Here is a 14,909-nt window from a genome sequence, read left to right on the forward strand (position 1 = left end):
TGATTTCATATTGGGATTTAATTTTTTTTGGGGAATAACGTCGCAGTATATATAATATGTCGGTAGGTTTAGTGTTAAGACGGCAATGCGGCCCCTCACTCGCAATATTGAGCTTGGTGGGGCATCTTCTCCTATGTTGTCGACCAGGCTAGCTAGCGCGAATGTCCCACCAAACTCCCAGGTACGACTCAGTGGGACTCATGCATTACCGTCTCACTCATACTCATGCGTTCGAACAGGACGCACCGTACGACGCTTTCGCGTCTCGCTCGCACCATAGTGCTACCTGCGTTTTACGCACCTATCCTGGTACATACGTCCGTTAAACAGTCACTGTCCACTCTTTTCTCTTATCTCACCGCACTGCATCAACAAGCTGGACAACATTAATGACGATCAGTGTACAATAAATTCATCTAAATAGACTTTATATTACATATGCTATTTTTCAATAATAATTGACCACAATTTTGTATTTTTTTGAGCCGTTAGAATGGCATTACCTCTTAAAAAAATTAAACAAAAAAGTATTCGTCTCTAGACGCGAACGCGGCACCTTACGATTACGAAGCTGAATCGTTGTCAACGCGCCCAATGCATATTCTTCGTACATGATGATCCATAGCTGGTGGAAATGCGCAGCCTCACTTGTTGCGATACGGACTCTCATGAAAATGTAAGAGAAAAATTGACAGCAATGGAAAAAAATCTCGTTTCCGCTTAACGCTTTAGCATTTCTAACATAGATACATTTCTTCATTTCATTTTTCGTTTTAACGTGCCGTGGTCTGATTAAAAAAACATTTGATAACGCTCGCACGTATGGCAGGCTGTTTCACTTTTCGATAGTTTAAATATTATTCAGCCGAATAGAAAAGTAGTAAAAAATGTCCCAAAAAATGGCACTTCTCCGCTAAGGTGGCGCGCCGAAACCAGAGAAAAATTGAGACCACCAAAAACAGGCTCATTGGCAATCTCCCTACTCATCTCTGTTTATAATATTAAAATTAATTTTTTAGGGAATTTTTCTTTATGTTAGCCCCTCATTCAAATATTTTATAAACTAATCGTGTTTTGCTTATATGAAATCGTTTGTAGGTCGTTTGTAGGTACTTTATATGTCATTGATGATATGAAATAATTGATTCTTTAATCGTAAATAATGAAAGAAATTTTATCTAGGGAATTCCATAAACTGCATCTAGCGCGCGTGCGTGAAGACTTCAATATGTCAAATCACATTTTACATGTACTCATCTGTATATTGTTATTAAATATTGCAATCCGAGATATCCGATATTTATTAGTGCTCTTCTCTTAGTTCCGAAATATTTACAATTGTACAGTTTAGTATTTACTATTTCATATTCATTAAAACTTCAATATGTCAAATCACATTTTATATGTACTCATCTGTATATTGTTATTAAATATTGCAATCCGAGATATCAGATATTTATTAGTGCTCTTCTCTTAGTTCCGAAATATTTACAATTGTACAGTTTAGTATTTACTATTTCATATTCATTAAATTGTTAATTAAGTGGAAGATTATAAAGAAAGGTAGAGCAGTAGAGCAGTAGTAGAGTTTGAATCAGTTATTATCTACACAGAAGCAAATACTGTGTAATCTGTTCTCGGTTTTCTTATTCAAAAGGTAATTTTTCTTATCAATTTATTGAACTTGATGCACATAGCGTACAGCGTCATGCATAATTTGTATTTTTTTACAGAAATGGATGCTCAAACAACGGGTAAACATGTATCATCAATTGTTCTTGAAAAATAGACTCTGTTTTGGATGCTTAACGTGAATGGAACGTTGCCTTTATCTCTACATAAATACTGTTACCTCCATCACAATTGTAAATACATATTTAATTTATTCTAGTACTTAAAAGTATACTCGGATAGTTATGTATTTACAGTATTTATTAATAAAATAATTTATACAACAAGGAAAAACATCTCCAAACTCTTATGTTGCCATGATATTAGATTTCTCCCTAAGCACCTTGAATTCTGCACTTTTCTTTGCCAGAATAGATACCGGCGTCCAGACGTAATTTGTGCAATCACCTAAACAGCAGAAGGAATAGTACTACTATTAAAAAAAAATTAAAAATTGTTCAATCTAAATAATAGCTGGCTTATGTTGGTAGAGAATTCCAATCAATTTAATGAATATGAAATAGTAAATACTAAACTGTACAATTGTAAATATTTGAGAACTAAGAAAAGAGCACTAATAAATATCGGATATCTCGGATTGCAATATTTAATAACAATATACAGATGAGTACATGTAAAATGTGATTTGACATATTGAAGTCTTCACGCACGCGCGCTAGATGCAGTTTATGGAATTCCCTAGATAAAATTTCTTTCATTATTTACGATTAAAGAATCAATTATTTCATATCATCAATGACATATAAAGTATCTATAAACGACCTACAAACGATTGCATATGAGCAAAACACGATTAGTGTATAAAATATTTGAATGAGGAGCTAACATAAAGAAAAATTCCCTAGAAAATTAATTTCAATATTATAAATAAATGATGGACTATCAAACGTCGTGGATGCAATATCAAACACCTACAAACGACCTACAAACGATTGCAAAAAAAAAATCATTCAAATTCGTTATAGATGAGTGGTCAAAGAGGTATAGTGGAGCCTTGATTTTCGCATATGGTTTTTCTCATTTTTCTTGCAAGCGATGGACTATCAAACGTCGTGGATGCAATATCAAACACCTACAAACGACCTACAAACGATTGCAAAAAAAAAATCATTCAAATTCGTTATAGATGAGTGGTCAAAGAGGTATAGTGGAGCCTTGATTTTCGCATATGGTTTTTCTCATTTTTCTTGCAAGCGATGGACTATCAAACGTTTTTATTAGTCAATTTGTAACTATCACACGATTTCGCATCGATTGAACTCCAGAAAAACAAAATCCGGCTAGAAGCAAAAAAGTGCCAGCTAACTTCACACCAGATTTTGATTTTGATTTTCTGTAAAAACTATTGACTATCAAACGTTTTTACAAGACTATCAAACGACTATCAAACGATTGGAATAAAAAAAAGTTTAAAAATAAAAGTTGGCCGGCCAACTTCACGCAGGTCAGTTCGACCCTAGATGCGCGTTTCCACCAAACCTGATTTCGGCCAACCTGGCATCATTCGTAGGGTTAGGTCTAAAATTGAGTTTGGCGTTTCCACCGCACTACCGTTTGACTCAACTCTGTTTCAACCTTGTTTCAACTCAACTCTTATTGTAGTGGAAACTAAGCCAATGCATTTCAACTCTGAATTCATAAGTAGTAAAATGTTTCATTTATAATTTTGCTATTAATTTTATAAAGTAGTAAAATATTCATGTACTTTCTTCAGGGCTTAATAATATATCACTTTGCAATACATGGATTCAAAAATATATTATTCATATTCATTTAAAGAACAACTAGAATCTGTCAAATTAGTGGATAATTCAGATCCTCTTTGTTCAACGCCAAGTAATGAAGGACATTTCGGTTGATACTGCTCCACAGCTTCTAAGAGACTATCTGGATACCCAGGAGAATAGTATCTAAAAAAATATACAAAATGTATTAACCAGTAAATTTATACATATATAATATAAGATTTTCCTATTTAGCAGTGTTAACTTTATCGACTGGTATACTTTAGAACATGCATAACTCACTGACTATGTCAGATGGCGTAACTAGCAAGCAAAAAGTAGAGTCCCTCTAGTCAGAGTTCGGCCAACGGTGGGGCCTCTTACTGATTGGCTCCGCCATTTTGAGGGCTCTTTCCGGAATAGGATGCTGTGTGTGAATACGTATATGGGAGAGATTCGCATTGTGTAATGTGGGTAGAGTTAAGCCCTGTACGGCGAGGTGCCTGTACTTGGCGCGAGACTCGACCGAGTCTTTTGATGGTAAAGATTGATAGTTTGAAAATCCGCGCGCAATGTCATGGCGGCGCCAAACGAGCCTTAAACGTGGCGTCCCTTCCAGGTGTTGGCCGGACTCTGACTAGAGGGACTCCAGCAAAAAGTAATAGGCAGAATATATAGCTAAAAGAAATCTGTCAAGTTTTTTCATTGCTGGTATCTGTTAGTATCTTGACGTGAACATAACTTCACAATTATCGTCAGAGAAAAACATCCTAAACAATCAGCAAAGATAGCCATAGGAAATTAAGGAATTTATAAGCTGGAGTAGCACCTATAATACCTACATATATATAAAAATATTGATCCGTCAAATAACTTAATGCATTGTTGAATACTAAAAGTCAACTCTAACAAATATGACTCCTAAATCGCATAATATATGCTTCACTTAAATAAGCGCAATTTCCAACCAATCTCAAAAATTAGATTATTTTTCTAATATTATTTCACGAGGAATCATTGCGTACATACTACAGCTTGCAAGATCTGAGTAAGTACATTGTAAGTCATTATAATTGTTTTTATAGAAGCAACTAGTGTTTCTTTTTATGACTATTGACGCTAAACTAATCGCTTGCAAACATTGCGATATATAAAACGTAAATTTTATGTATATTTATATGCAGCACAGGATAACTCTTAAACAGGTAGGTAATACAAAATAGCTTAAAGAAACTATTGAGCTTTAGATAATTTTTTTTTCCCAATTTTAAAATGATATTAGTTTTGTAAAGTGAATAATGTCTGAAAACAGTTTTTTCTGGTACCTGACAATTTCTTCAGGAAAGCAACAATTGATCACACTAATATATTCCGAAAGAGTAGATCCAAGCTCAGTCTGAATTTCTTGGACTTTTCGTAATCCTCCAGTTGTTACAAACAACCGTCGAATTCTTGCATCATTGGGAAGTATCTGTAACATTAAAACAATCTAACAAGGAAGCAAAATACCAATTTGTTATATTGCAAAAAATAATGTAGGTAAAACAATATTAGCTTTTATCCTTTAGATTGCATCTTATCTACCATCCAAAAGATCTAATTCCTTAGACATTAACATGTAATGAAACAAAGAAATATAAACTATTTTATTAAATATTGTTAGTCAAACATTTAAGACATCTAATTAAAATAATTATTGTGCTTGGTGTTGGATATGTATATGAAACTTAAAACTTGTTGAACCTAACCTGCATATGATTTGAACGTTTCTTTGTAGTACAAGGTCAAAAACACAAAGTAGTTAAATGTTTATTGTGTTTCTTTAATAACACATAAGTATTAAACATAAAGTAGAATTTTTCATTTTGCTTTTGTAATATTTGTGCTCCAGTAACAAAATCTAAATTTGTGTCATACCCATGCATCAAATCTGAGAATGCTATTTGTCAATGAAATATTTAAGGTTGTTTACAAATAGGGATAAAGTTTAAAATCGTTTGTTCCTTGCAATTAAAATTCAAGAGTGGTTGATGAAATTTTCCCTCTATCTTATCAAACTTACAATATAACGTCTGAAATCAAGATAATTTTTCTTGTTTGTTTGTAATTATGATAAGGACAGTTTAACATTGTTAATTCTGAAATATAATGAAAACACAGCACAATATGAAAGAGAACAATTGCATAACATATAGTATGATCTTACTGACATTTTTTAGGATCTTAAATATTCAGTGATTTATGTTTGCTTGAAAGAGATTGATAAATAATTTTATTAAAGAATATTTTTAATGACTGGAACATAATTATTTTCTCAAGAAAAAAATAGAGTTCATTGTTTTAAAGTCACGTCAGACAGTAACAGCCTATTGACAAAAAATATTGGCAATAACTGCTAAATATTCAAGACAGTGGAGAAAAATCATGAGATTAGCATTTGCCTTCTGTATTCATTTCAGTCCAGCCAGTCAAGATTCGAAAACCAGAGGGCACATAAAGGCAGGAGACCTTCAAAAAGAATACAAAAAACATTAAAGTGTGACTTAGATGATTTCTGGCTATTCAGATGACTTGGATGACTGCAATCAAAATGATGTTACTGGATACCAAAATCACAGGATCGAGAGAGACAAAAAAAGAAACTCAATGAATCCTCATTGTGTCTTTTCTTACATGGAAATTATCATAAAAATTGCCCTAAAATAATTGAAATCAAATTTAAATCCAACAAGGAATTACAGAATAATCTATCTTATAATAAATATTTATACAAGATTTTAAACGTTTCAATATTCCTAAAACTTCAGGGAGCAAACAGTGGAAAAAATTCAAGATAAATAGATTCAAGTGTAAACTGAACAGGTGCGGAGGCAAATTGACGCAAGAAATACTTGGATTTATGCAAACAGTGTAAAGTTTCACAAACAATTTACTTGTAACTCTGTTAGTGTAGGTATTGGTGTCAGTGATAGCACTCGTGCACAATTGTACCCAGCTATGAAAAACTAGACAGAAGGTCCATTTATCCACTCCTCCGTGAAGTTAATATAATAGATTATTATACAACGTCCTAGTATAAAACATAAAATAGACAAAGGACTTCAAAAATTATATAAGTGTAACTGTGAATATTAGCCTCACGAGAAGTGTCGGCATTTCAGAAATTTCAAGTGTTCGTGCATTCGACATTGTGGGTTTCTTCATGTAACGCTCTTGCATTCTCAAAGGTAGAGAATCAACATGATAAATAATCAACAGCGCGTCATCCTGAATGCAACCGAGACACAAAATCATCAACCAGTGTCAGCCAAACCTTCTGTAGTTTCAGTATCAAGCATTGATTCTGACGTTAGTGATAGAAGAGATGTCCGTGAGGCACTTTATGCCGGCATCTTTCGAAGACATAGGAAAACTATCTTAGTTTTGGGAAGCTTCCTCAAAATGCTCAGGGTGAATAGAAACATGAACAACTATGCTAGTATTAAAGCCAATGATGAAGCCGATGAGTAACTTATATGCTAATTCACATAGTAGTTTTGACATTTCAACATCATCATTTGTTCAAATATATTTCATCTAATTAAATTATGATACATGATATTTCATATTTCAAAAGGCAAGAACTCCTAAAAATAAAACTTCGTCCCTGAGGTTTTTAAATTGTCACAATAAATATTAAAACTAAATTGTAACTTACTATATATTTTAATCTAATCTGTTCAATCGATTGTTTAGGAATACGAAAATTTGTTTGCAATCAGCAGATTGATAAATTTATGGAAGAGATAAAAACAATCGAAATAGTTGACTTATGTTATTAGTTCCGTTATATTAGAAATTTCATAACAAATGTCTGTTATATCGTGTAGTCCCTTGACCAATACATATCTTTAATGATATAATGAATAATCCGTGAATTTCAAACCATTCTTATGAATTGATCATATTCATTTTCACTTTATTTAAATTTTCTATTTTTGTCGTTAATTTCTATACGTTAAAATACACATATATTCAATTCAGTTTTCAAAAAAATATGTTCTTAATTACTCGATTTCGAGGAAATACTAGTGAAGAGGGCCGAGATTTGCGTCTGACCGGTATTGGGCACAGCGGACACGGAAGATATGTTGGAACCAACGCATACGTTCTGGAGGTAGTTAATAAGCCAAAAATTTCATTTCAAACATATAATGCACGTGGGCATTATTACATCATTAACCCTCCTCGCCAGTATACGGTTAAAGTTTTCAATGATCTAGTTAAAAAATATTCCATTTATAAAGTCCAATGTAGAAAGAAAGCATATATAGAAGACAAAGTTGTTTAACAACTGCCATAAGTAAAATTTTTTGAATATATAAGTTACACAATTCTAATCGTGTTCAGAAAATTATTCTTGAAAAATAAAATATGATAATTTTCTTCTTTCTTAGGTTCCATAAAAATTTATACATTCCAAATAAGAAAATAGGCTCAATTTCAATTCCAACTATACTCAAACATGATTGCCATATATGAGCTCAAATTGCGTTTACTATGTGACGAGGCACATTTGATTATTTGGAATGTGTACATTGCAGATTGTGAGAGTACGTAATCTATATTAATAATTAATTGCATCAATATTATATTGTGCTTACGTCTAAATGACGTACTCAAAATTCGAAAGTTCCTTCTCGTTGCTTCTTTTTATGAAATGTTACTCTACCCACAGCAGAAAAACAAACTTGTTAATGAGTTGTGGCTTATTCGTTCATCCGAAAATAATATCAGATATTAATGACATTCCGTCCAATAAGATTTTAAATTATTTTTGTCATTACTCTGTCTTTATTTTTCATAAATTTTCTTCCTCCCTACTTCTTTTTTTATACCTTGTATAACTAAAATACTATGAACAACGATCGTAACTGTACTATAAAAACTTTATGAAATATTCAATACTAACTTAATGCCATACTTAAAATGTACAAAATGCAAGTATAATTTTTCCAAAAAGAAAAATAACATTTCCACAAAATTCACTTGCAACAGTAAATTTTCATTCTATTATACATACTACACAATGTTCATTCACGTTATGACACATTTACAGAATGTCTTTAGGACGCCTGTACAGGCACATGACGGTCAAAATAAATTTAAAAGATATATAATATTATAAGGTATATCCAAATTTATATTATGTAGGTGATTGCACAGTTTGTATGTAAAATTACACAGGTTATTTTTCATAAAGTTATAATTATTTGATACTCATTTTTATGTTTACACAGACTTATGTCAGAGAGGCGTTATGTCGGTTCGCCAAAAATCCAGGAAAAATTTATATATATCAGGTACGGCACTCTTTCTGATCCTATTTTTTCTTTCTCATTTTTTTTATTTACTATTTCTCTTAATCAGCTCCTTTATCTTATAGTTGATAACACTCGTCAAAAGTAATGACGAATGAGCTATCGGACGGATAAATTATTTATATTTGTACCATATACTGATTTTCCAATTCCCAAATTGATTATGTATAATGTCTATTAAAATGAAAAAAAATGATTTTTCCTATTTAAAAGCAAAACATGATTTCACAATATTCCACCGAAGCTGGGTTATTTTACTGTTTCATCGGCTTATTTATGTTGGTTTTTTTCCTTTTTTCAGACATACTTGGATAGAATACATGCTCTCTGGGTCAAGTATTCGTTTTAATCGCATCATAGAAACAGAATGCATTATAAATAAAGAGAACCAAAAGTTAAAAACAATTTTCTAATAAGTAAATTTGTTTACATAAAATTTGCTCTAGGATTTAATTTAATTAATGATTTTCACCCAACAAAATCATACACATGATTATCGACTAATGACTTCTTTTTCCAAGTCAGAAAAGGAAAAGAACTATAACAGAAAATTGAGGAAAGAAAAACTGAGAGATGAATATATGTAAATTATATTAAAGTCCGATTCCTCTGACACTTTTTGGATATAAACTCGGCTTATCTTAAAAATTAATATGAGTGATTGTCTAATCATGTAGTTAAACCAATTTTAAATATTAAACTGTATTGAAGAAATCGAGTCTAAGTTAGATCTCGAAGGTGGTGTATCGGTGCAATAAATTTCATTGCCAGGCACATAGCGTTATTCCTCTTCTCTAATGAATCCGGTGATCTATGGAAACGCTCGAACCAGCAGTGTTTATCGTGAAACTCATTTGAATATCTATAAGGGTCAACCCCAGCGACGGACAAAGTCTAGTGCAGTGATTTTTATTAAACTATTTACGGTGAACAGAATAGAAACAGACATTAATGAATAATGTGAATAATTATTTGTCTTTACATCTTTTACACGAATTGAAGCACTAAATTCTTCTCAGATAGCCAGGGAATTGACTAACTGTTGTAAAAATATAAATTTTCAAATAAGAAACAAGTAAAGCATCAAGGCTTGTGACACTTAGAGCTTTTTTGAAAAACACAAATATATAATGGCCTTAGACTCAGTTCAACAAAAACTGACTTGTTATTAATTGAATATAAAACGTACAACGAAGAAGAATCAAACAACCATAGTCAGAAATTATTGCTGTTGAAAGACTGAAAAATTTAATGCGTTTTCACGCTATAAAACCTAATTTTTACTGGTGAAATATATAAATATACAATCTCAGAAGAAATAGCATTGTTATAAAATTTTATAATGGCTCATTCCTCTCCGCGTAGGAATAGGTTTATAAGTCGTTTGGTGCGAGAAATATGTGACGAAGAATTGCAGTATCCTTGGTGAAATTAATCGAATGCTAAAATAGGAATTCGTTATTCTACAATATAATGGCGTGAAACTTTGTATTTAAAAAAACGTGTGTTAATAATCCAACAGTCTTACATTTTTAAAAAGTTTAATTAGGGTAATGTCCAGATAATTTCGGCAAGGGTCAAAGAGAGAACAAGGAAAAAATGAGAATAATGAGCTAAATGAAAAGAATATTAATGACGGACGACACGATTATGTGTTGAGTATAGTATAAGCTTATAACATAAGCTAATAAACATTCGCCTTACCAATTTTGATCTAGAATGAAGAATTTTATACAGGGTGTTCCGAAACTACCTGTCCCGGTGGGTATGGCGGTGTTCGGGAGGCTTCACTGATCACGAAAATGACCTTCTTTTTGTCCGGAAGGTCATAGTTTTTAAATGGGAGCAGGTCAAAGTTGACTAATCAAAGGGAGGCGTCAAGAGAAACGTACGCACCTACGAACTCTGAGTTTTCTTCCCTCGCTTTTGTTTCTCGGTAGCTTGTTTCTTGTTTCCCATAGGCATGTCTTCGGCTGACGTCATCCTGCCCGAAGCCACCGAGAAACAAAAGCGAGGGAAGAAAACTCAGAGTTCGTAGGTGCGTACGTTTCTCTTGACGCCTCCCTTTGATTAGTCAACTTTGACCTGCTCCCATTTAAAAACTATGACCTTCCGGACAAAAAGAAGGTCATTTTCGTGATCAGTGAAGCCTCCCGAACACCGCCATACCCACCGGGACAGGTAGTTTCGGAACACCCTGTATAAAATTCTTCATTCTAGATCAAAATTGGTAAGGCGAATGTTTATTAGCTTATGTTATAAGCTTATACTATACTCAACACATAATCGTGTCGTCCGTCATTAATATTCTTTTCATTTAGCTCATTATTCTCATTTTTTCCTTGTTCTCTCTTTGACCCTTGCCGAAATTATCTGGACATTACCCTAATTAAACTTTTTAAAAATGTAAGACTGTTGGATTATTAACACACGTTTTTTTAAATACAAAGTTCACCGGGTTAGGTAGTTTCGGAACACCCTGTATATCCTACTTCAAACTATAAACAGGCAGAAGATACTACATTAATAAACGATTGCTCCTTCCCTTCTGTTAATAGTTCTACTGCTTACGGATTTCACACTTATTAGTAGATTTACTTATTAGTAGACAGGCAAGATTAAAGAAAATTGTTCTACAGTAGCTTGGCAGTAGTAATGTCACATCATCGTTAATGAAATAATTCAATAATTCTACTAAAGAGTCGACCAAATGTGCATTTTATAATATATCAAAATAAAATAGGGTGAAATTTGTAGAAAAAATTAGTTTAAAGGATTCGTGACGTAAGTGTAAGAACTATTTATATATTGTGTATACGGAGTATATATAACTGATTACTGTAAATGTGAAAAACAAGAAGAACCAATTGATATTATATTCAATATTTATATTCAAGATCTCTGCAAATCTTTAGTGATGAGTTAAAATCCACATTTTTATATTATTAATGACTATAAATTCATATCTAACATGACTCACCTTGCTGTACTGTCCGACGACATATTTGAGAATATCTGGTGGAGCATCATGCAACAAAGGTTCTAAAGCTTCTACATGTATACATTTTTGAAGAACTTGCTTTAACGTAGCCTTACATTTTGCTTTCAAATCTTCGTCACATTTTGGATTAGTGTACAACTACAAAAATAAATTTATATTCAGTATGCACATAAATTTCTTCAAAATAAAAAAGGTCTAACCTCTATTAGTTTTGGAAATATATTGGCCACAGCTAAAGCCTTAGCGTGCTCTGGCGTGTGCTTTCCAATTTGTCCTAACGCCCAAACAATAACAGCGCGTATATGATCTTCTTTTTCTTCTTGTAGAAGAAGAGCAAGTTGGATGACGCCCTACACAATATTTAGTGTTTATTATTTACAATATTTGAATAGTAGTACTTGTTAAACAAACGGAACAGATCAAGTCTTTAAATATTAGAAAATATGTACCGCCGACCCAATAATAGCTATGGCTAACTGATTAGACTGCCCTGCTATATAACCAAGGGCCATTATAGCTGGTAATTTGGGAGAAGATTTTGATGTGCCGATCAGGTCTATTAACCCACCTATGCCGCCGGTATTGACAACAAGTTGTGCTAACTGGAATAAAAAGTCTAAATAAATTTATATCATAAATTAATTATTTATATTGTTTTAATAATAGGCATGACCGCTAGGAACACTTGGGACTGTCTTAAGAATCTTATCAAAGGAATTAAATATGCGTATATGTGCAAGCAATTGTTGTAGACGAAATGTCAGACCGACTGCTAAAGGGGTACATTGGGAACACCAAAAATTACACTTCTGGGAATTTTTGTTAAGAAAATTATATATTTTAATAATAAAATTTTTGTTAGTTTTGAAGATCATATTCTGGAAAATTAAAAAAATTAAGTTTTCAAATAATTGTACGGCGATGATACAGCTGTTGGCTATCCCGCATGTATTTAAATGAAAAAAATAGCATTTATAAGCATTACCACTTCTGACTTCAAATTAGTATGCCTGCAAATGAATTTTTTTGCTATAAGGAATATATAATATAATATATATATATACCGCATCTTATATGATGCAGTCCCATGAATCGTGCGATTGTGCCTGGAGAGAAATTTGTTTTCTTCGACATGTAATACTGTGTATACCTCTAAGGAATGCTTGCAAATTTCCTTAGTTAAGATAGCTGCGTTTCTAGAAACATCTTCGTCTTGATGAGCCATGTATATTAAGACTTCTGGAAAAATGTCAGCCTCCACAATGATTTCAGCTAATTCTACAGCATGCTTAGCTAAACATCCCAGAGCAGACAACACTTGTCTCTATTGGTAATATAAAGATAATAATAAAAATCTGAGTGCTTCATCTTAAAAATACGAATTTAGACCGCAGTACTCTGAAATATGTTTTCTTAAATTTGTCTAGTCTTACATATACTGATATTAGACTACTTTGGTAAAGAGTAGCAAAAAAAAACATGCTTTTTAAATTCAGTTTTTAGAAAGTAGTTTGAAGATTAATTTAAAAAAAAAAAATACACAATTTTCGGCAAAATTCTAAAAATTGCTCAGTAAATTATATACAATTATAATATAATTTGATTCGTAGACACTTTTAGATATTTCATAGAATAATTTTGCAAATTTTATATAAATTATTGTAAAGTTCAACAGAAAAATGTTTAATTATGAAGATGTGCCATAAAAATACTTCTGTATCACAACATACACAACTATACAATCAAATAACTATGTAACTAATGTGAACTTAAATACATGGATATTGAAGCTCATAGCAACACAAATGATAGAAATGGAGAATTGAGATTGAAATGAGGACAAAAAAGAATATAAAAAGATTGGAAAACCTTTAACTTAGCATCAGGATTGGAGATGTATTTTCCCAGAACAGAAACTGCCCCAGCATCTACAACTGTTTGAGCAAGTTCTAAACTGTGTTTGCTAATATCACAAAGGACAGAAGCACTCACTTGCTTCAAGCATAATTCAGGCTCTTGCAAGCATAAGATCAAGAGTGAAACTGCTCCTAAAATTAAAAGAAAATATAATAACGAAGAAATCAAAATATCTTGAACTTACCAGCATCTACAATTGCTTGAGCAAGACTTTTATTATGCTTTGCAATATGACCAAGACATAATGCAGCAACCTCTTTAACTCCCATATCAAAATCTTCAAGACAAATAATACTAGCTTCCAAACCACCACTATGAACAACAGCAGAAGCCATTTCAGGAGTGTGTTTTGCAATAGCCCTTAACACAAACAATGCTGCCTTTTTATAGAATTTCTATGGTATATATAGATATATTAAGCTCAAAGAAAATATCTAATACTTCTTATATTTCTAGGAATTACATTTTGCTTATCTATTCCACGTAAAAGTTGGGGTATTATTTCTCTTCGGACCAAAGCCTGTGCTATTTTTTCATTAAAGGATGCCAACCTTCCTAAAGCAATAGCAGACATTTGTTGGATTGAAGGAACTGTATCCGCAAGCAATAGACGAAGTAAATCAAGCGCTCCAGCATTTTCTAAGCATTCAACATTATGTGTTCTTGAAGCTAAATCCGCCACAGTCTGTACAAAACTCATTCGAGCTTTTTGATACTGATCAAACACTGCAAATCATTTTAAATCTTTTCTTAAACTGGAATTGATTTCGTGGCTCAACTATACCTTGTACTATTGTTCGAGCTGTCATCGCTGCAAATACTTTAGCCTCTTAAGGGAAAAATTTTATTCGTGTCGGATATTATTTGGTAAAAGAACAAAATCGTAACGTTGCTATAGCCTACGTTAAAACGACCGTCTTAAACCGGTTTAATTAACATTGATCTAAAGGAATTGACCAATCCCAAATATTACTTATAAATAGAAATGTCTATTCAGACATGAGTAGGGAGATTGCCAATGAGCCTGTTTTTGCAGAGATGAGTAGGGAGATTGCCAATGGGCCGATATTCTTGAAACCAATTTTATTTTGGAGTAAACGCACCACCTGAGCGGAGGGCCGTCGAACCATACCCACGTTCTTGATTGGTCGAGTATATATAGATACACTACGCGTGATATTCGTGAGCTCCGTGAGCCGCATGGATTATACCGGG

General features: G+C 32.6%; 2 protein-coding genes and 1 long non-coding RNA gene across 14 annotated transcripts; 2 read left to right on the forward strand and 1 right to left on the reverse strand.

The window, feature by feature from the left end:
* The first annotated feature begins 1,400 nt into the window (after positions 1 to 1,400).
* On the forward strand, positions 1,401 to 1,955 carry LOC107273575. The gene is made up of 2 exons (XR_001539274.2): positions 1,401 to 1,657; positions 1,734 to 1,955. It is a non-coding gene; the product is annotated as an uncharacterized LOC107273575 (long non-coding RNA).
* A 1,476-nt stretch (positions 1,956 to 3,431) lies between these two features.
* Positions 3,432 to 14,789, reverse strand: LOC107273576 (sperm-associated antigen 6). Of its 6 annotated transcripts, none has more exons than XM_015751926.2 (10): positions 14,479 to 14,789; positions 14,158 to 14,420; positions 13,879 to 14,089; positions 13,647 to 13,825; positions 12,928 to 13,101; positions 12,227 to 12,379; positions 11,978 to 12,127; positions 11,757 to 11,915; positions 4,742 to 4,887; positions 3,432 to 3,602 (listed from the first exon to the last, which is right to left on the reverse strand). In XM_015751926.2, the coding sequence occupies exons 1-10, from the start codon at positions 14,501 to 14,503 to the stop codon at positions 3,452 to 3,454; spliced, it is 1,611 nt and encodes a 536-aa protein (XP_015607412.1). In that variant the 5' UTR covers positions 14,504 to 14,789; the 3' UTR covers positions 3,432 to 3,451. The 6 variants fall into 6 exon arrangements, with proteins under 6 accessions (XP_015607412.1, XP_024946711.1, XP_024946712.1 ...); XM_025090943.1 differs by having other exon boundaries at positions 14,158 to 14,438; XM_025090944.1 differs by lacking the exon at positions 13,647 to 13,825 and having other exon boundaries at positions 12,928 to 13,016.
* Positions 3,879 to 9,550, forward strand: LOC107273577. Of its 7 annotated transcripts, none has more exons than XM_015751933.2 (5): positions 4,071 to 4,464; positions 4,601 to 4,621; positions 5,876 to 6,866; positions 8,696 to 8,758; positions 9,078 to 9,550. In XM_015751933.2, the coding sequence occupies exons 3-5, from the start codon at positions 6,657 to 6,659 to the stop codon at positions 9,123 to 9,125; spliced, it is 321 nt and encodes a 106-aa protein (XP_015607419.1). In that variant the 5' UTR covers positions 4,071 to 4,464; positions 4,601 to 4,621; positions 5,876 to 6,656; the 3' UTR covers positions 9,126 to 9,550. The 7 variants fall into 7 exon arrangements, with proteins under 7 accessions (XP_024946716.1, XP_015607419.1, XP_024946715.1 ...); XM_025090947.1 differs by having other exon boundaries at positions 4,081 to 4,464; positions 4,601 to 4,625; XM_025090948.1 differs by lacking the exon at positions 4,601 to 4,621 and having other exon boundaries at positions 3,879 to 4,074.
* Positions 14,790 to 14,909: the final 120 nt, after the last annotated feature.

This window comes from Cephus cinctus, unplaced genomic scaffold (assembly GCF_000341935.2).
Source record: "Cephus cinctus unplaced genomic scaffold, Ccin1 Ccin1_scaffold1744, whole genome shotgun sequence".
In the NCBI taxonomy this organism is placed as follows: Eukaryota; Metazoa; Arthropoda; class Insecta; order Hymenoptera; family Cephidae; genus Cephus; species Cephus cinctus.